The sequence below is a fragment of the Protomyctophum bolini genome (genome assembly GCF_963924005.1).
Source record: "Protomyctophum bolini genome assembly, chromosome: 7".
Lineage (NCBI taxonomy): Eukaryota > Metazoa > Chordata > Actinopteri > Myctophiformes > Myctophidae > Protomyctophum > Protomyctophum bolini.
The window spans coordinates 38,891,401-38,912,493 of NC_137868.1; the positions used below are offsets into that span (position 1 = coordinate 38,891,401).

Sequence of the window (21,093 nt, forward strand, 5' to 3'; positions counted from 1 at the left end):
GGGAAATGTGGACTATGTTTGATATTTATGTTTGATAATATCACAATTTAACAATTTAATTAAAAACATGTTAACCACATTAACATTTTCTAAATGTTTCCTTTTTTTCCCCCCAAATAGCGGAAATATAGAAGATCACAAAGTGTTGCAATGCATTGTGAGCTTGTAGATCGTCTATTTTCCCTATTTCAGTCATATTATGATGAAATATACAGGGCGTAAGTGGTTATGATTTTTTTTTCCAAATTGAATCCTAATTTTGAAACAGTCGAATGTATTCCTTAATCCTTTGTGTTTTAATCTGTGACTACCTGCCGAAGCGCCTCACAATCCAGAGTTCTGCAGCCAGTGGCCCCTATCCAAGATCCAGACCAGAGATGTAGACCCCCACACCCAATTCAAATGTAAGCTTTATTTTTATTGTATTATGTAATGCTTATATAATTTTGAAAACATCTCTTCTGTATTGGATAATTATGTAATTAACCTACTTCCCTGTTTATTATTATACGTAGCATATGAATATGAGGCCCTGTCACATCTGGCCCTGTCATGTTTCCATGGTGCCTTGGTTGTCACAGGGCCTCACAGCCCTGTGACATACTGACCATGATAGACATAATACTGACCATGATGCTGACATGATACTGACACACTGACCAGGATGCCGACATGATATTGACCATGATAGACATAATACTGACCATGATGCTGACATGATACTGACATACTGACCATGATGCCGACATATTGACCAAAATAGACATAATACTGACCATGAGGCTGACATGATACTGACCATGATGCCGACATGATATTGACCATGATGGACATAATACTGACCATGATACAGACATCATACTGAGCATGATGCTGACATACTGACCATGATACTGACCATGATGCTGACATACTGTACAGACATAATACTGACCATGATACTCGGTTGTAAAAAAAAAAATGTCTGTCACAAACTACCCCATGCACAACTGAAGCCCACGAGTCAACCCTAGTCAGCCCCAGACCTTTTTGCGCATTCCGTGTTTGATGTAAACATCAAACAAGTGACACATTTACAGAACCTCAGAGAAAGACCAAAGAACCAAACTCATATATTTGTACAGTTTATTGTCTCTTGCGAATAAACGAGAATGAGCATAAACAAAGAAAAATAACACTACCAAAGAACGGAACAGAGCAGATTTCTACCGAAGATGCTTAAAAACATGCTTTTAATGGAGCATTTCACCCATAACACGTGTGAACTGTACTTCACTACCCTCAGTGATTCTCCAAGAGAGATTTTTGCGTTGACAGAAATGACATACATAGCAGTATAGGCAATCCCTCTTTGGGCCCAGAGCCATGTAAAGAGAGTCGTGACTGACAACTAAAGTCTGAAATGCTAGAACATCATGCAATTCAGTACAGTAGATGTACTGGCATGTTAACATGATTCCAGACGTGATGTTAATATACAATCTGATTCATTTAAATTTTCAAAGTGCATCTGTATTGCATATCCACCTTGTGCCTTGTGGCACAGAAGGCCTTATTAAAAGTGCATCACAAACATCTATTCTGCTCCAGCTCTACCACTGCACTGCTAGTGTTTGCTGCTAACTTCCGGGAAGTATTAAAAGACTCCACGATCTGCTATTTCTGTAAAAAAAAGAAGTCAACTATTGGTGTAGCAACTGTCTTTACATGGCTGAAGCGGTGGTATTTAGTTTAGTGTCTATATTTCACCAATATGTATTGAACACAGCAGCGTCCAAAATTAACTGACACTCAAGGCAAATGCCACAGTTAGGGCTGGGCTATATGGACAAAATGATCACATTGCTTTTGGCCACCTTGACATTGTGACGATAATATCGTATTGTGATGAAAACATCAAATTTATTTTTCTAAACTTTTCTTTTTAAATGTCTAAAATCATAAAATAAGATTTATGCCAAATCACAGCATTACGATACCCCAAATCCCAGACAATATATCACAATATCGACATATTGCCCAACCCTAGTGTCAGTGCTACATGGTAGTGTGTAGCTTCATTCATACTGTACTGTATGTGTGAGATTATGTGCAGAAGAAGTTATTTTCCCCATTGGTGAAATGTCCCTTCACCTCGCCCTCAAATACACAAATACCAGAAATAATACTACTACACCATTCAGTCATAGATAATGTATAATAGCCGAGCTTCAAAAGGCACAACGGCAAGGCAGCTGATGCATTGACTTTTAGTGTAACGTGGCAGTTTTCATCAAGTGTCACTGTGGTAAAATTACAGTCGAGGATTGATCCTCAGGAAACAGAAAGTTAGTTGATAAAGCGGATTGGTAGGGTCTGTGTGGCGACGGTCGACTTCTTGAATGGAACGTCCCGCATGGTTATTTCTGTATAGGACAGTGGTTCTCAAAGGGAACCTTGAGGGAGTCCCAGGGGGTCCTTAGCTAAAGAATTAATAGTTGGGAACCAAATGGATGCATTCTAATGAAAAGGTTTGAGAACCACTGGTGTAGGCTGGCCCCCCTCGGCCGCTGTTAGCCAATCAGCGAATCCCAGTCAAAGTCGTCCTGGATCTCCTCGCTGTTGCTGTGCAGGTGTTTGAGAGGAGGGCGTTGTCTGGGCTGCTGGGGTGGGATCCCAGCTGACACGAGAGGGGAGAGAAAATAGAAGAGGAAAGGACATTTTTGAGCAAATTGATCATTTATTTTAGGGCTGCAACTATTAATAATTATATATATTTTTTTAATTAATTGAATAAGCGAGAAGCACTTTTTATAATTTTTTTAATACATCAACGAATTGACACGGAAAAAGTCCAAATCGATTAGTCTAAGCATGTTTTGCCAATTATCTCAAATCTCATTTATATAGCGCCTTTATCCAAGGTGCATTACATTCACCCATTCACACACATTCATACACTGATGTACGAAACCATGAAACCATGCAAGGCACCAATCGGGAGCAATTAGCGGCGTTAAACTCACTTTGCCACTCACTTTATGCATGCGCATACCCAGAGATGGGCAGTATTTGAAATACGTATTTGAAATACTTTTTTGTATTTTGTAATTTGTATTTCGCTGGGATGGAAGAAATGAGATGTATTTTGTATTTAGATACATTTTTTGACCCAGTATTTGTATTTTGTATCAAAATAGATTTTCAATGTATTTTGCCCATCTCTGCGCATACCCTCTATACCAATTAGCTGTTCAGTCTCTCAAGGACACTTCGGCAATCGGCAGTAACTCTGGGGGAGACCGGGATCGAAATGGGAACCTTCCGGTTCCCATGGGGCCACTCTACCTCCTGAGCCACTGCTGCCCATGGCCCACCGGGCCCGGACTGAGGGTCACAGTAGTGTAGGTCCTACCTGTGGTGTGTCCAGGCTGTGTTATCTGAGGCCTCTGGAGGCCGACTCCTCCCTGGGAGTACGGGTTCCTTCTGAACCCTGGGGGCTGCTGAGCTCCATTGGAGGTGGGGACGGTGGATGGGTAGGACAGCGGTGAGGGGTGCGTGAGGCTGGCCAGGGTAGGGGGAGCGGACCCCAAGGAATGGAAGCCCAGTCCCGGGAGGAGGGCCAATGGGGAGTTGTTCCCGGAGGATGGACCAATCATGCCCTTCTGAGTGAAGAAGCGGTTCAGCGAATCACACAGGGAGGTGAACACGGCCGGCTCCAGCGCCCAATCACAGACCTCGGCCTGGCGCATGCTTGCCAGCAGGTCTTGAAGCAGAAGAAATAAAAGGTTAAGAACAGTTGTAAAATGTTTACAGGCGGATAGGTGACACACATGAGCAGTGGATATTTAAAAAACTCTGAAACTGCCTGAAAGCTACAATTTGTAATTGACCGGGGTCCCCCAGGGCTCTATACTAGTCTATACTTCTTTTAACCTTGAGTCTACAACAAATAATTGAACAGAAACTAGTGGATCTACAAGCTCGCAACGCGTGCACTACTCTGCTATTTCCTCAGGATGTGCGCCCCAGAATAAGGATGCTAGGGGTTCATGTGGTCATTAGAATGGTTTAATGAGATTTAGGAATGACACTGTCCCCATAATGGACACGAGATGACATACAGTGACTGACCTGGGTAACTGGACAGGTCAATGTTGGCCCAGTCCAGGTTGGTGGCAATCCGGATGCTCTCCTTCAGTGAGTCTGTGTTACTGAACCAGTCAGCTGGTAATGCTACAGGAGGGACAAAAAAACGTCACGTTCAACGTTGTGCTTCATGGCTCATTTTCGTACATACTCTCATATTAGATTCACTCCATTTACCATGTTTGCTGCACAGGAAAGGGACACAGTACTCTATGGACTAAGCCAGGGTGGAACAGTTAATCATTAAACATAGAAATGTGTAAGAAAATAATAGGTTTTAGATCATCAACCCCCCAACCTTTTCTTATAGCTTGGAGCGCAGTCTGTGGGGAAAATAGCATTGCGCCGCCGTGATCGCGCCAGACCACACCTAATTTTAAGACGAACACACACACATGTGCAAAATCGGCGCAAGATCATTTGGTATCTCGAAGACGCAGAACACAAGGCATGCGCGACAGATGCGCTGGGCGCTAAGCAGCATTGTGCCATCAGCCTAGTTAGAGTAAAGATAGGTTATGCTGTACATGTCAATAACTATGACACTCACTGTACTGAGGAGGGCGCTCTGTCTCAGTAGGGGCTGGATGTTGTGCTGGGGTACTCAGGACAGGTGGGGGGTGAGGGGACATGGGTAACAGGGTGGGGGTGTGCAGAGGGGTAATGTCATTGCTCAGTGCCCCCTGTGGAATCACATCCGCTGCAACAAAAAAACAACGTTTTATGTATATCATAAATATAAATACTGTATACTACATTTATATTGCAGTATCGACCCATGTTGCAAGAAAGTTAAATGGAAAATGGTTTCAGAGTCGGATATAGTAAGGATTTGCAGAGTTGGTGATCGAATTACACCAATCAGTAATTTGATCACCAATCAGGCCGGGACTGAACCATAGGCGGATAACACACTGTCATTCTGTTTGTCAGGTACCAGCATGTACCAAACTGAGCACAATGCCAAAGATTAGCATCTGACCTTTATTTCTCTAATACATTCTCACATTACATTACAAACAGGGAAGAAGAGGAAAGTAGACTCAAAGCAGACTGAATATCCTTACGCACGCGACACGACACACAGGAAGGGACTTACATTGTGAGCTCCCCCTCTCTCGCATGGTCTTGAAAAAGGATTTGAAGGATGCATACAGGTCCGGCATGTTGAGCTCATCGAAGGTGAAGCGGCTCGCGGGGTCGGTGGAGGGCTGGGACGAAACGGCCAGAGAAGCGACAGACGTGGGAAAGTTGGACTGAGGAGGAAGATGGTGATGAGGAGGAGGAGGAAGAAGAGGGGAGGCGACAGTGATGGAAGGCACAGGGTGAAGGCCGGGGCCCGAGGCAGTGGAAACAAGCATGGGGAGCGAGTTGATAGGAGGGGAGAAAGTGTGGACGTACACGGGGAGGGACGGAGGGGACAAAGAGGGAGAGTGGACAGAGGCCTGGGGCATGGGGTATTGAAGATGATGGGGAGGAGTGGGATTGATGGACGGATGAGCGCTGGGCATAACAGGGCCTGCGTACGGTGTGTACGGTGTGTAGGGCGATCTCTGTTGCAAGACACAAGGAAAGAAAGAATCAATGGAATTTGGCATCGACAGGGTTAACGGTGCCGGAGATTAGCTGTACACAGATGGACGGACACACACACACACACACACACACACACACACACGGACACGGACACACACACGCACACGGACGGAGTGCAAAACATACTCTCTCCCCATGCCTTCGGCCTGGTGAAGACAATAAAAAGTACATGAACCTGTGGACTTAGCGCCCTCTTAACGATATTGACGTCAGACTTGGGGTGCTCTATACAACAAGGCTAGGCATGTCCCCGTAGATCCCGTACTGAAGGTTTCCAATTATGTTGATGCGGGTTCAATGGTGTAGAAGGTAATTGTAGACATGGGATACAGGTACTTAGCATGGTTGTCATCATAGCAACAAGACAGAGCTAGCAAAACACCTTTGTTTTTAAATGCAGTTGAGTAAAATGAATGACAGATAGACAGTCCCTTCCTTCCCGGGGCTCTTACATAGTCACGAGGTGAAAGATGGTGTCTTCGCCAATTAGATTTTGTTGCTGCTGCTCGGGTATTTGCTACTAGTACATTTGCACATAATGTAGAATTTGTCCCCCGCCTCCTAGGAGCAGTGGATGCAGAGTTATCATCCCACTTTTTTCCCCCCACGCAATCACAATGCCTTGTCAACATTTCACTCCACGGTTCGTAACGGACGTTTACAGTCAGACGGGTAGGACACGGCCACAAATATACACCCCAAAAAACACAAAGGACACGTTCATAAATGAACACATTGATTCGAATAGATCGGAGGGTGTACCTTGCACGGAGGAGGAGACAGGCAGACATGATGGGGGGATTGTTGTTGGAGGGCTCCCAGCGACAGTGCCCTAGGATAGGGGTCATACTGTGGCTGGAGGGCCCCCGGTGACACTGCCTTATGCTGGGCGTCATACTGAGATGCTGGATGTGACTGTAGGGGAGAAAGGCCTCTCTCTGCATGTGTCACTGGCACCTAATGAATCATGAAACGGGCCGACAAACTATTATTTAACCCCATTTTGGGGAGGAACCCCTTTTGGTGTTAGCATTATGCTATGCTTTAGCTATTGAAAAATAGCAGACCTACAAGCTCATAGCGCACCACTCGGTGGCGGCGCGCTACGAGCTTGTAGGTCTGCTATTTTTTTTAAATCGAAGAACGACTGACATAGAAACAGCTTTTTTAGAAAACTGTCAGGATGTAGAAGACATTTTTAGAATCTGACCTCAGGTCAAAATGGGTTAACCACCGTCCTAAAACCTATACTTTGTTGATTTGGGTTTCCCCATGGTTCTGTACTTCCCTCTAACAAAAATTGCCAATGTACAAGCTGACAACACGATTTTTTGCAAATCTGCACTGATCTCATTAAATGACCCCTATAAAATCCTCAAGGCTGAAATCCGTCCCCAGGACTGAGTACTTTAAGCCCTGTGTTCTTATTACATGCCCATACTAGGGATCGTTATATGGTTCATGTGGTTAACTTAGAGTAACCGTCGTGATTTCAAACTGAACAGTTGCCAAGAGGAACAGCAGCCATATATGAACTCTGTCAAACACAGCTCTAAATTTAGGACCGCAACTAAACTAATTTCTGCTTTTCATCACAATATATCAAACGTAATCATCTCAATTTTATTTGATTGTATTTAATTAGCAGCATCAGTTACAGTCCTAATGACCAGCAGGGGATCTCTTCTTCAACAGAGACCCGGCCATGAGAGCAGCACTATGGCAAACGACACTCTCTTTTTCTGCTTATCTGTATTTATCATTTCGATGTTACTGTGTTAACCCATTGCAATGCACTGTGAGCTTGTAGATCTGCTATTTTTACACAGAATGTTTGCCCCTGAATAGGGACGCTAGGGTTCATGTGGTTAAGTAACATTTAGCGTGAGAATTGAGCTTAAAGACATACATTCTGTCCTTCCTCCGAGTCTTCTGGATAGGGACGTTTGGAAGCCCTCACTTGACTGGCCTCTTCCGGTCCATCCATTGTCCAATAGGAACCCTGCAAATACAACTACTTTTCAGCTTCATGTCATGTTATGCTTACCAGTCAGCTACTAAAATACATTTGTATATTCATGATACATTCAGCATAATATTTTCACCTTGCCGGGATCACTCTGTGGCCGAGGAACTTTACGGAAACATTTGTTGAGCGACAAGTTGTGTCGGATAGAGTTCTGTTGACATGAAGATTTAAGTTACATAAAGATGCAGCTCTCACACTGACATGGACGCAAGGCGTCCAATGCTGTCCATGTCAAAGATATATATTTTTGAGAAAACAGAACAAAACAAACTTTAAGAATTTACTAGTGCACACAAAATGTCATGAACTCATTCTCTAATGACTTGAACAGCTACGCAGAAGCCTGTTACTTTTCTGTAATTTTCCTATGCATAAGAAATGTTGTACAGGTGTGAAGAGCCCACCTTCCACCCACGGCCTGCTCGGCTGTAGTAGGAGAAGGTGTCACTGATCCAGGTGTAGATGTCGTTCAGGCTCAACTTCCTCTCAGGCGCAGAGGCTATGGCCATGGCGATGAGGGTGGCATAGCTGTGGGGAGGCTTCCCTTTGGAGTTTGAGGGAGACGGGGCCGGAACGGAGGGCAGGAATTCTGCTCTTTCCCTCCCTCTGTCCTTCTTCTTGTCTCGCTCCCCTCCTCCCCTCTCTTTCCCCGAACGAAGGCTGCTGACTCCCAGCTGTGGCAGCCAGTCTATGCTGGTCAAACTGGAGTCCAGTTCAGAAGACATGTTGTCCTCTCTGTGCGGGGGGCCTAGGGGAAGTCAGAGGTGGCACCACAAGTTCAACACAAGTTCCCCCAATCTGTCAGTCTTCTTTTGTGCCTGTAATGTAACACTGACAGCCGCTCTGTTGGTGTAACCCCAGCCAGCGTTGTTTACAAGCCTGTGTGCCTCAGCCCTCAAAGAGACTTTGCGCTGCACTTGAAACATTCCATTCACAGGAGAAGAAGTTAGAACAAAGTGTCAGTGTATGCGTGTCTGAATATTCAAGGTTGTGCGTAATTGCACCGCAAGGCTATGCGCTCATCGTTTCTGAGGAAGACGGGAGTCGTTGGCCTTACCTCTCTCTCTGCGAGTCACTCACTCCAGGCCTGAGGCCTCAATCTGTGTTAATATTTGATGTTGTCATCAGATGTTGCACGGCTGTCGTCTCCAAACTGCTCTCCTTCGCTGGTCTTTGTCCACCTTCAGATTCGTCTGCTTCCCAGTGTGCGGAACCGCCTCGGGCCTCCTACCATGCTTTCACTTTCACAAAGTTTGTTTTACTTTGGGATTAACATGAAGGAAAACTTATCGCAGGACTGCTTCCTTTTTCTCTCTCTCTCTTCCCCTCCCTCTCTCTCCCCGTCTGTCTCACTCTCCTCCCCTCCTCCCTGCCTGTCCCATAACGTCACCCACTCCTCCCCCTCTATGACATCAGCCCTCACTGCCCCGCCTCCAGGGGTTGTGGACACACCCTTCTTGCTTCAGAGGGAGAAGTTCCTGAAACTCCCTCCTCCCTCGCTGCTGCTGGCCTGCAAACATAACCAACATAGCAGCAATTCAGAGGAACACGGTCCAGAATTTAAACATGAAACCGGTTGAAGAACAACCTGATACGAACCCACATAGAACTGTTAACTCCCTCCCTCTCAGATCCTTATCCTGACCGTACCCACACCAAACGGACACCTGCACTCAACCATATCTAAACTATTGCCTAAACGTAACCATTTTGTTTTACTTCATGCCTAAACTTAAATCGGCATTACGTAACTTTCATCTGCTACCCATGATTCGAACCCGGGCCCCCCATGTGGCTGAGCTAATACAACAAGCCCATTAGGGCAGAGGATATATTGTCTATAGAAGAGGTAGATCACCTCCAACCATCATAGTATATTAACATAATCTACCATTCAGAATTAAGGTTAAAATAAAATGGATTCACTAATAGTTATGGTATAATCTAATACATGAACATAATCTTTAATTGTATAGCCCAGACATACCGATTCGACTTCTAATTCAGACGTTGCCCCCACTGCGATTGATGACGCAGGGCAGTGGAGGGCCCAACCACATGAGAGATTATATACCTTACATGGCACCGTGAGTATTGATACTGCCAAGTTCAGCCATCGCCAATAAATGGTCAAATAAGAACAAGGGGCAAGACTTCAAATAGCAGCATAATTTTATTGCTCTAGTTGTACAGACAGTGTGTACTGACTTTGTGTATGGCAAAGGGAATAACAGAACGGGGAGGTGGTGGTGGTGGTCTCTCTCTCTCTCTCTCTCTCTCACTACAGCGAGCTGAAGAAGGTTGTCAGGCCCGTGTCAGGAGACGGATGAGTCAGCAGCTTCTGGATCTGTCACAGAGTTATAATACCACACATTAGTAAGCATATTGCATATATGCATATTATTTCGCTTTCACTTAGCAGACACCTGGCTTGATCACTTGCAACCTGGTGTCCATGTTTGGGGTCATTATACAGAAAATGTACACATGATTATGTCCTCAAAAATAGCTAAATAGCTTTCACGTTTCCTCACACGACGAAGTATTGCATACTGCAAGTGGTTAATGAACAAGCAAACTGCTGTGGCGTGTAAGCTTGCATGAGTACGGCTAAAAAGAATGAATCATTATTTGGCAAGGTATTGTGATCTTTACTAGGAAGCATCTTCATCTACCTTTGGGTGACAGAATTACATTGTGTTACAATTTGTACCTATATACAATATTCTATATACAATATTCATATAATATACAGTACATCAATATCACCAAATATGACAATATTCACATGTTCGCCCCACAAACAGGGAGGCTGGGGGTTCATTATGGTTGTGTAGTGCGAATAGGCCGGGTATAAATAAGCACCTCCTTGAAGTTGGGGTGCTTGGCGTCTTGAACCAGCTGCAGCAGCACAGCCTCCGTAGTGGTGAGGAACGCTCCACTCTGCTTCAGCCTGGACAAGGCGAACAGGCGGTCCGTCTGGCTGCACACATGGAAGAACGTCACACGTTCATTATTTGAGACAATCGATGTTACGTGCCACGTAGGTAGGTTTCTCTGTATTCCTCCCCTGTCTCTCCTTCCCTCTCCCCTCTTTCATTCTCTACAGGTCTGAGGTGCATAACCACCAGTGTGGCTGACTCCAGCAGCCCTCATCGGCCAGCCTCTGATTCCCTGGCTCCGCCTTCAACCAATCATACTCACCTGTGCCCTATAAAAGGGCTGTGTTGGGCTCAGTGCATGCTCTCTCTCTTCACCAACATCAGTTTGTTTATTAACCTAGAGAAACCTTGCTGTTGTTGTTCTCCTACTATATCTAGTGTGTACACCCTGCCTTGGGACAATTAGCTTTTTGTATACCGGTAATCGTCGTACGTCCACGTTGAAAAACTGTGGAAATAGCTGATCTACATACAAGCTCAAAACCAGTTTTCACCCTTCATATAAAGTATAAGGTTATCACATTATGTGAGTTATTTGTCATTATCTTCCCTGTGCTCCTTTTGTTTACAAAGTCTAAAAGCCAAACAGAAATGTAATTTTTATTCATAACGTTCCAAAGTTCTATTACATGTATTTATTATTTATCTTATCTCAAGTTACAAAGCACTTTGTAACCTTGTTTTGAAATGAACTTTACAAATATAAAGTGTATCATAATTATCTAGTTCCAAATCAATAGCAACCAAATAATATAATGCATTTATATTTATTTGCAATAAGACCGTGCCACTTACTAAAAATGTATCCTTTTATTTTCAACTGAAAAACATGATGCAACACTGTCTATCTACCTATTTACTATACAGTATACAGTATAAAAAAAAGATAACCCCTGCATAATATACTAATACAATTTATACAACTTGTAGTACAGAAGAAATATTAATGATTGATATACCTTCTGGAGGAGACGGCGTCAGCCACAATGTGAACCTCTATTCCCTTCTCCAGCAGGTCAAAGGTGGTGCACTGAATTAAGCACAATGGAGCAGAGGTCAGGAGGAGGGGCGTCTTGTTCCACCACTCAAACACTAACCTCAATATAAGTTAAACATTTCTGATGCTCTGTCTCCTCAACTCAGTGAAATAAGGTTCAACTCTCAGATCACCAGCATTATCTTCTCAGTGATTATTCTATGGATAACATTTTCGACTAATCGAATAAATCGAGACGCAACGTGTCTACAAATTGACACGATAGAAATTCTGTATTTAAGAATTCTGAATTCATTAGTTAGATTCATACTTTGTCATACAAAAAAGGTGTCATGCTAAAACAGCATATGAGGGTGGGATCTCACCGCTATGCAGGCCTGTGCCTCTATTCCACACAGGATGGCCTGTTTGGGGTTGCCCAGGGCCGCCAGCTCCTTCTCCACGTCCTCTATCATCATGGTGAACCTGGTCTTAGCGTGGGCCTTCAGGTCCCCTGCTCCTAGCTCAGGTACCGTGGGGCCCAGGCCCTTAGGGTACTGTTCTGTTACAATGGCTGGGATGGCCAAAGCACGACTGGCCTGTAGGCGGGGAAGAAACGTTTACATGATTTAATTCATGACAATCTCTGGTCATCCAAGCAAGCAAGGGAGAAGTATGAGCATGGAGGATTTACATTTTTAAATGTTGCCGTTTCGGTTCAGTGAAAGATCGATTAAATTCAATTCAAAAGGTGCTTTATTGGCATAAGAAAACGTTTACACTTGTCAAAGCAAGTGTCAAAATATAATAAAACCGTTATATACAGTTGGAGGGGGTACAGCATTGGGTAAACAGAGCTATGTCACATTGCATCGTTATATACATGTTATATATACACACATACAGGATATAAAGCTTTTTGAAACATAAAAAATATATTTAATCAAATTACAAGAAAGGAAAACTTAAATATTGTACTTTTTTGTAACTTGTAACTCAAATGTAATCTTATACTCCTGTCTGTGTGTGTGTGTGTGTGTGTGTGTGTGTGTGTGTGTGTGTGTGTGTGTGTGTGTGTGTGTGTGTGTGTGTGTGCTTCATCTTACCTGGAGCAACCTGGCAGCATTGCTGACGATGTTGGTGAACTGGAAGATGTTGGGTCTGAACTTCTCCTGCATGTCACATAGCAGCAGCACGGAGCCTTTAGTGGAGAGCCTGCCGATGCCAGCCACTGGAACAAACACAATCACTTCACATGAACACTGTGTCCTATCTCATTGGTGTTCCTTACAGGTAAGGCCCTGGATTCTGTCTTCTGCCATCATAATTATTGTGGATAAGTAACAAACGTGTTAATCAAGTATTCAGTCAATCATCAAATATTTGAGATGTTTGTTAAATAAGGCAAATAAATAGAACAGCTCAGTAAGTTTAGAATATGTACTGTAAAGCAGCCATTAAAACCACATTTCATATCAAAATATCAATATAAATGCTAGCCCTGAAACATGACTGCCATGATGATTATGGTTCATGACTCTCGTATGGTTCATGACTCTCGTATGAATACGAGAGTCATGAACCATGGCTATATAAATGCATTGCCCAGTGCAATTAACAATATTCTTTTTCGTTTTAATTAGATTTTAGATGTAATTTCTTCCCTTCACTGAACTGAAAGATCAACTGAACGTACTTGCTGTCACCTGGTGGTCTGTCTGATGAGAGGACTGAGTGCCACTTCAACTGGCAGGTGAAAGTGTATTGATCTCTACTGAACATGTGACGACCCTTGAAAACAGGTGAAAAGGTGAATGTCCTGTCACTGCTCACATGCTGTTGCAGATTGATTGACAGCTTACGTGCATGCGTTTATTGATAACAAAACAACAAAACAAACCATCGGCGATGTCAACTAATAAACAAGACAGTCAACCTGTGTCTCAATCTGAACCTTTTGAAATGCATGCGTATGAAAGGCTAAGCCACCACAAGTAACTGACCAAGTCTAGCAGTCCACCTTCACCGTCCACAACCTCTCACACACACACAAGTTGCTCAGTTCGACCCTCGACCACTGACGACCAGTGGCACTGGTTGGCTTCCACGGTAAACACACCCCATACATTTGTTAAACCAATCGGTAAAAACGTTTATTTGCCATAAACCAATAGTATCTCTTGTTTTCTCTACTGGTGTGCTCTAGCGCCCGCCTACTCTGAAAACCCCGTGTCCGGTGTGTGCAGCAGTGTTATTGTCCCCCGCTACCACACAAATGCACAATCGAAACCCACAGCCGCGCCAGTCAGTCGCTTAGAATAAAACATAAAGGACACACCAAACTAATTATTCCAATATCTGCTTGAGGAAATTAGCCAGATTCATGAATTGTATCTTGGTCAGAACAATAACACGTGAACGGAAACGGAACATGTTTTAGGCGGGCTCTACACCGGATCTGCAACCTGAAAACGATTTCAGTCATTGTTGCCATGTCTTGCTTATTATAAGCTACTTTCAGCTTTTTTTCTATTTTTGCAAATATTGGGGTCACCTGTTATGAAGCCTTTCCACCTAGGCATAAAGGTGGTTGCACACTGGACACGTTTTTCAGAAAACCGATGGATAAACGCAGCTAAAATTCCAAAAAACGCGCTCTGTGTGCAGGGAGTGGGACCTTAATGATTAGGCCTATATTTGCAAAATTGCACATCAATAATACATTACTTTGTTCTCGATCCATATAGCCTACTGTATCATATGAAGCTGACCAACCTCGACATTACCGAGTCCCGACTCTTCACCATCTGGATCTCCATACATAGAGAGGACGACACATCACTCTGACCTCACATTAACAGATGCAATTAACAACGCACCCAGGTATCTCCAACTATAAATCATCAGAATGTACTGTCAAGACCTTTAATATTGAACAAATGACGCTCCCCAGGACTGCATCACTCTACATGACAGACCTCTTCAAACTCCACTTTCAACTTCAAGACCTTTGACCTTCAGTAGAAGATCTGGATCATCAAGCCATACGATACGAGCCAAGGTATCTGACCTTACCCCAGATACCTGCTTAGACTTAGAGCCTTAGTAGTTAGTTAGTACCATTACCATATATGTCTGCTACACTCCCAGGTCTTGCAACCTATACCTTTACTAGCTTCATTAATTCCAATTACACGTGTTAAAAGTTTCTAATCAGACACCACTGTGGTGGGTCGTTGGGTGACGTCCTAATCCTAGCCTTTAAACACTTTATGTTTCTAAAGTGTAGTTGCTTATTTAGGCTTGTTTAGGTTGTTTAAATTTAAACCTGCAGCACATTTCAATGTCAAGGACCCCCACATTTTTCCAAGGACCCGGTCCCTACATCTAAAATATTTTGTACCACCCCCACCATTATCACCATACCTCACTTTAAAATAGCTGATCTACAATCAGGACTTGTTTTCATAGACCTGGTTGCTTACTTCTCTCACACAATCTGGCAACACTCCAATTCCAGCGCAGCAGCTGATGTGAAGATGTCTGACGCAGAGTCCCCGACAGAAGCACAGAAAGAGGAGCCTTCTGCCCCACAGGCTCTACCGGACGATTCCACAAGTGATGAAAAGAAAAAAAGTAAGAAACTATAAATGTTTAAAAAACGGTTGAATGCTCATTAGAATTCAGACTGTTCAGACAGATCTGTTTATGAAAACTGCTGCACTATTCTACTTCCGCATACTAGTATGACGTAGAAGGTATTGAGGGGTGTTGTAGCCAATGGAATGGGGAGACATTTCTTAAACAGCCAATGAACTACCAGTAATCTACCCATACTTCCTGGAATAAGGCCCACCCCCTTACAGTGTGGTGCCTAACGTTTACGGTTTTGTAATTTGTATGTGAAAACATGAAAGGCTAATGGTGAGTGATATTCATCCTTCTACACTTTAGTTTCTTCTTCTTCTTGTTGTTCATCATGTGATATAAAATAAATAAGAGTAGGATTGGATGCTTGGATTAGTTTGGTATTCCTGTCAACAACAGCAGCCTACGCCCTCTTTATTCTGGCATGTTTATTTTGAGTTGCAGAACTTGCAGAAGTTTAAATTTGCAGGAGCAACATCGTTAAACTTTCTTTTAAACATAATAAAGAAGTCAACAAGATATCATATGGATTGAGTCTGATTCCTTAACCTGGTCTGGACATACAGTATGAGACAGGCACACTACACAGTAAAAAATAAGAGCAGAGCACACATTAGCAACTGACTGAGTCTATTATTCAAGGCACATAATAAGTCTGCAGTCTAGTTTCTGATTGTGTCATAAATTAATGTACTATAAATTTAGGACTAAAATACTGGATAATGTATTTTAATAACTGGCTAAGAACAGACTGTAAGCGTGTGCTTGTGTGTGCACAATTGCATATCGGACTGTTGCCTCTTGCAATTTCCAAATGCTTTCATCGTACAGTAGATGGTTCTGTTATGACTTCTCCTCTGCATGTTGTAGTATTTATAGGGTTCTGTTATGACTTCTCCTCTGCATGCTGTAGTATTTAGATGGTTCTGTTATGACTTCTCCTCTGCATGCTGTAGTATTTAGAGGGTTCTGTTATGACTTCTCCTCTGCATGCTGTAGTATTTAGATGGTTCTGTTATGACTTCTCCTCTGGATGCTGTAGTGTTTAGATGGTTCTGTTATGACTTCTCCTCTGCATGTTGTAGTATTTAGATGGTTCTGTTAAGACTTCTCCTCTGCATGCTGTAGTGATGGTTCTGTTAAGACTTCTCCTCTGGATGCTGTAGTATTTAGAATAGTCTGGAGCAACGGAAGAGCTGTCATGAGTAAACTTTAAAGCGGAAGTGGAGCCTTTACAGTCGTGCACATTTATCCTAATATAAATAGAAATCATCTAAGCATATATAGCTTGTTGCTTAGCAGAAAAGGAAATAAATAAGCTCTAAAGATATTTTTAAATATATTTTTGTGAACGGAAATGGCAGCTTCCTTACACAGATTTCGAGAGCTGTAGTTCCAGACTCTATATAGCATTCGGCTTTCGGAGATTGTGGAATAGTTGTCTGGCTACACAAAACTAACAATTGCACATGATACACTTGTCTTCCTGTCTCTTCAGTTGACGTGCTGTTGAAGGCGGTGGGAGACACACCCATCATGAAGACCAAGAAATGGTCCGTGGAGAGGGGGAGGACAGTTCAGTCTCTGTCCCAGTTCATCGCTCGCTTCCTCAAACTGGATGCCAGCGAGCAACTGGTGAGGCCTCGGTTCAGACCTGAATCCCTACTGAACAATGATGTTGTTGCCGTCAGGCAGAGTCATCTTTATTTTAAGTTAGCATCGAAAGTGTCCTTTGACTCCACACTGAACCCCCCCCTGATGAGCAGGTTGGTGCCTTGCATGGTTTCCGCTGCCATGTGTCAGTGAATGTAATGCTCAATCTATGTAAAGCGCTTCTAAGTGCACCATTTACCATTTATCTCCATATTTTAGCTTTTTTCCCCTCCATATGCCTTACGTCAGGGGTTTTCAACTGATTGTGATCCAGGGACCACCACCTTGACTAAGAATTAACCTGGGGACCACTGTTGTGTTGCAATGGGATATGGGCTAAGATTAGTGCTTTTGTAACACTTTCTATGGAATGCATGCCATGTCTATACAGATTCTCAAACGATGGTCCACGGACTTAACTGATATACAGTACTGACACGTGTGGCCCTATCTTGGGCGTGCCTTAACCTTTATCCCTAAACCTTTTTGCCATATTTTACTATCTTGAAAAATATTTAAAAATAGTTCAACTAGCCGATCTACATCCACACATTATGATCTTGTAGATCGGCTATTTCAACTATTTGAATAGTAGTAATAATAGTAATAATACGTGTGAGATATAGCACATGATGACATGATTATTATGGGCACATTTCCTAATAATGATGACTTAATCAGGTAACTGGTAGGCTTCACTTACCCTTCTTGAGATTCTAACTGCATTTTCTGTGGAATTTCAACCTCAGACTTCCCTGTAATTCTGATAACATTGACGGTGACGCACTTCCACGGAACAGTGCACAAAGGTTAGTGCACTGTTCCGTGGAAGAGAATACAAAATCTTCACTTTCCTACATTACTAAATGCATGGTCAGGGACCACATGAAATACCTTCACGGACCACCAGTGGTCCACGGACCACCTGTTGAAAACCCCTTACGTGATCATACAGCATCACACAAACGGGTCTGCAAGCTCGAAATGGTTTGAGCTTGTCGTTTTTTTCAATTTGAAACCTGAAAAGTAACTGTTTTAGACATGAGGTTTCCACCCGACAGGAGATTTTTTTTTATTTCTTGATGGTTATTGCTTTCACAAATCACAAGATACCATACAGTAGATCCATGCTACAAAAACTGTACAAAGAAAAATAATGGTTCCTGAACAAACTCCAGAATTAATCACACAAAAGTAGTACATTCTATTCTATTCAGAATCACATAGTCCTCTCTCATCCTCTCTTTCAGTTTATTTATGTGAACCAGTCCTTCTCTCCCTCACCTGATCAAGAAGTTGGCGTTCTTTTTGAAGTGAGTATGTCAACTTTGTCCTGAACTAAGGTGAAATCCAGGTATACGTAATGAACTGGTTAGTGTGTCTACATAAAGATAATTTGAGCAATTACTATAAACTTTTATGACTATATAAAATACCTGATGATAATGTTTCAAGGGGAGGGGAATCAAGGCAATGAGGCTCTGATTGGGCTGAAACACTAGGGGCTAGTGATCTTTTGAGGCCAGATGTAATTTCCTGGGGTCTAGTAGGACTAGTAAATAATAAAAAAGAAATCGCTATAACCTTTTTGTAAAAAATAAATACATATTTAGCCCCATTATCAAATGCTCTCGCCCCTCTGTCAAAAATAGCTAAAATTGCTAAAACGAAAGAAAGCAGCCAATGAAAAAACACTCATCTTACTTTCTCTAATACCAACAACTTGAACCTTGGTTGAAAATAACTAAAGTTGTCCTTTAAGCAACTGATTAATGTTCCCAATGTTCTCATTTCAAGTGCTTCGGTCTCCTTATTTGACCACGTCTATCCACGGTAACGGGACATCTTTGCGCTGCATAAAATATGGCTTCTCCGTCGCCACCTCAATATGGAGAGTGGAGAAATGTGTGAATAATATTCAGACAGTTTAGTTTCTGTATGCCCAAGTTTGTGTTTACCATACAGTACTTCAGGGCAGTCTTGTGGATAGTTGGCCAGCAGATGGCAGGATAAGGGAGCAGCTCCATTTGAAACTAATTTCTTGCTTAAAGAAAGCTCCAGGGACCACACTGACTGGCTAAACTAAACCTCTGTCATCCATCTGTGGTACTGAAGTTAAATACTACATAGCCATTTTATGTCAAATACTGAAGACTGATCACTTTCTCTCAGTTTAGGTTAGGGATTCAGCAGGCCTTACTGATAAAATAACTGATATCCTTCTCTCCTTGTCTTTCTTGCAGTGTTTTGGCAGCGATGGCAAACTGATTCTACATTATTGTAAATCTCAAGCCTGGGGTTGACTATTATTTTTGACCATTCCTGTGCTCCCTATACTGTACCTCCCTCTTTTCTTAACTTCATCCACACGCCTTTGTTGTTTTCCTTCAAGTTTTTTTTTATGTACATAATAATGTAAATAAATAGTTGTGACTACATAAACCTTGACTCTGTAGCCTACATATGCTGTGGAGTGAACATTTAAACGTAACGTCGATGGCGGATTTGTGTTGATTGGTAGGGGTGACACGAGGACGAGGTCAAAGCGCAAACGAACTCCTACTGACGCTGAGGAAATAATTACTTTAAACATGTTTAAGTCTCATTAATGACAATAACTTAATAATAACTTAATAAAATAAAGTTGAACACCTTTCCAAAAATGTACAAAGATAGCATCACAGTGCGACATATTGTGCATCAGCTATTTTTATCGTATGGCGAAGTATATACTGTAGGGCTTTAGAGTGGTTAATGATATATGAAGCCCTGCACACTAGCTGGGGGTAAAGTTTGAGTGATGGACGTAGGATGAGGTGTGAGGTAGGTTGGATGGAAAAATACAGCCTTGTGGCTACGAATGTGCAGCCTTTGTCTTATTTTTCCTTTTTTACTGCCTTAGGCCAGCACCTCACCAACACTGGTGTCATGCGCCCTTTCCTGTTTTGTCTACCAGAAACTTAAGGATCTACAGGGACACTGGTCAGTGGTGGAGAGAGAGAGAGAGAGGAACTACAGTAACAGATGGAGTTACAGTAGGATTACATGAGTCAGGATGGTGTGCCATGAATTCCCAGGAAAGACGGAAAGGAAATGGGAGTGAAATGGTATATGCAGGCAGTCACTCAAATCCCAGCCCTGCAATTCAATTCCATCCGACCCTGGGGGGGATAAAGAGACGGGGCTGTCACGAGAGGAAGGAGTCACGGATGCTCACTCCGATGGTGGGAGGTGAGTGACCAGAGAGGGGAGGGCAGTGAGGGAGAAAGCCCCAGCGCTCAAGATGGGAGTATTAAATTAAGACTTTCCTACAAGTGAAGTGGTTTAGGATTAAAGGGTCTTGATCAGCCACAGAAGTCTTCAAAAAGCCACCGAAGTACAGAATGGGAAGGAATGGTGAGACAGTCTTTGTTTTATCAGTTAATGATAGATTATTTACTACTGTATTAATTAAGCACTATATTTGTATACTGGAAGATGATTTGGGTGAGTGTCTTTAAAACAATTGGGGAGAGTTTGAGACATTTTGAGCATGTAATTGGTTCTCTTTTACAGTAATGGAGGTAATTGAAACAGTTTATTGCCATATAGATGACTTTTTAATCACATAGTTTACATTTTGTCCTATGATCATCAGAGAAAAAAATGTGTTTTGATAATTAAGACATGCCTAAAGTAGGGTCACCAGGGTCACAGTGGTTAAGGACAAACGTGCAGCTGGAGCAACATAAAAGAACATATACTTCTTATTCGGCCCAGGTTTCTGCTTCTGTGGAAATTGATTGTTTTAATCCTTTAAAAGTTTAATTTTCAGTGACATAACACACTGTGTCATCTCCGAGAGCCTGCTTCAATAATACTATTATTTCAGGAGTATAGGTAGAACTTCTCAGCTCACAAAATGTTGTCCTGCCTTGGCCAAGTTTACTTAACTGTGTATTTGATCCAAAGGCAAAACACATTCTCAGAAACAGGGGAATTAATTGAAAGGCTTTGGTCTGAATTAAAAAGTGTCGATGGGAGTTATACTGTATTAACAGAAGTATGATTTTTTTTAAACGTATTCGTAACATTATTGTTGCATCACAGGTTTACAAGTGTAAGGAAGTACAGTAGGTGAA

General features: G+C 42.6%; 3 protein-coding genes across 4 annotated transcripts; 1 reads left to right on the forward strand and 2 right to left on the reverse strand.

Annotated features, from left to right (window-relative positions):
• Window positions 1–1,108: 1,108 nt before the first annotated feature.
• On the reverse strand, window positions 1,109–9,090 carry foxj2 (forkhead box J2). Its single transcript, XM_080768948.1, has 10 exons — window positions 8,811–9,090; window positions 8,158–8,501; window positions 7,830–7,904; window positions 7,634–7,726; window positions 6,487–6,681; window positions 5,228–5,681; window positions 4,679–4,828; window positions 4,114–4,215; window positions 3,395–3,745; window positions 1,109–2,659 (listed from the first exon to the last, which is right to left on the reverse strand). The coding sequence occupies exons 2-10, from the start codon at window positions 8,476–8,478 to the stop codon at window positions 2,553–2,555; spliced, it is 1,848 nt and encodes a 615-aa protein (XP_080625074.1). The 5' UTR covers window positions 8,479–8,501; window positions 8,811–9,090; the 3' UTR covers window positions 1,109–2,552.
• Window positions 9,091–9,907: 817 nt separating this feature from the next.
• Window positions 9,908–13,747, reverse strand: isoc2 (isochorismatase domain containing 2). 2 transcript variants are annotated; one of them, XM_080767599.1, is made up of 7 exons: window positions 13,675–13,747; window positions 13,368–13,462; window positions 12,778–12,902; window positions 12,058–12,270; window positions 11,655–11,725; window positions 10,619–10,736; window positions 9,908–10,100 (listed from the first exon to the last, which is right to left on the reverse strand). In XM_080767599.1, coding segments are annotated over exons 2-7 (594 nt in total). In that variant the 5' UTR covers window positions 13,369–13,462; window positions 13,675–13,747; the 3' UTR covers window positions 9,908–10,034. The 2 variants fall into 2 exon arrangements, with proteins under 2 accessions (XP_080623725.1, XP_080623726.1); XM_080767600.1 differs by having other exon boundaries at window positions 13,368–13,445; window positions 13,675–13,729.
• Window positions 13,748–14,625: 878 nt separating this feature from the next.
• atg12 (ATG12 autophagy related 12 homolog) lies at window positions 14,626–19,405 on the forward strand. The gene is made up of 5 exons (XM_080768102.1): window positions 14,626–14,732; window positions 15,192–15,307; window positions 16,818–16,954; window positions 18,223–18,285; window positions 19,216–19,405. The coding sequence occupies exons 2-5, from the start codon at window positions 15,211–15,213 to the stop codon at window positions 19,273–19,275; spliced, it is 357 nt and encodes a 118-aa protein (XP_080624228.1). The 5' UTR covers window positions 14,626–14,732; window positions 15,192–15,210; the 3' UTR covers window positions 19,276–19,405.
• Window positions 19,406–21,093: the final 1,688 nt, after the last annotated feature.

Coding starts and splice junctions, on each gene's coding strand:
- foxj2 (XM_080768948.1), bottom strand. CDS start 8,478: ATGTCTTCTGAACTGGACTCCAGTTTGACCAGCATAGACTGGCTGCCA. Junction 3,746..4,113: donor TGACCTGTCCAGTTACCCAG/GTCAGTCACTGT, acceptor TTCTGCTTCAAG/ACCTGCTGGCAAGCATGCGC. Junction 2,660..3,394: donor ACAGCCTGGACACACCACAG/GTAGGACCTACA, acceptor CTCTCGTGTCAG/CTGGGATCCCACCCCAGCAG.
- atg12 (XM_080768102.1), top strand. CDS start 15,211: ATGTCTGACGCAGAGTCCCCGACAGAAGCACAGAAAGAGGAGCCTTCT. Junction 16,955..18,222: donor TGGATGCCAGCGAGCAACTG/GTGAGGCCTCGG, acceptor CCTCTCTTTCAG/TTTATTTATGTGAACCAGTC. Junction 18,286..19,215: donor AAGTTGGCGTTCTTTTTGAA/GTGAGTATGTCA, acceptor TCTTTCTTGCAG/TGTTTTGGCAGCGATGGCAA.
- isoc2 (XM_080767599.1), bottom strand. Junction 12,271..12,777: donor ATGCTGCCAGGTTGCTCCAG/GTAAGATGAAGC, acceptor CCCCGCCTACAG/GCCAGTCGTGCTTTGGCCAT. Junction 11,726..12,057: donor AGGCACAGGCCTGCATAGCG/GTGAGATCCCAC, acceptor TGCTTAATTCAG/TGCACCACCTTTGACCTGCT.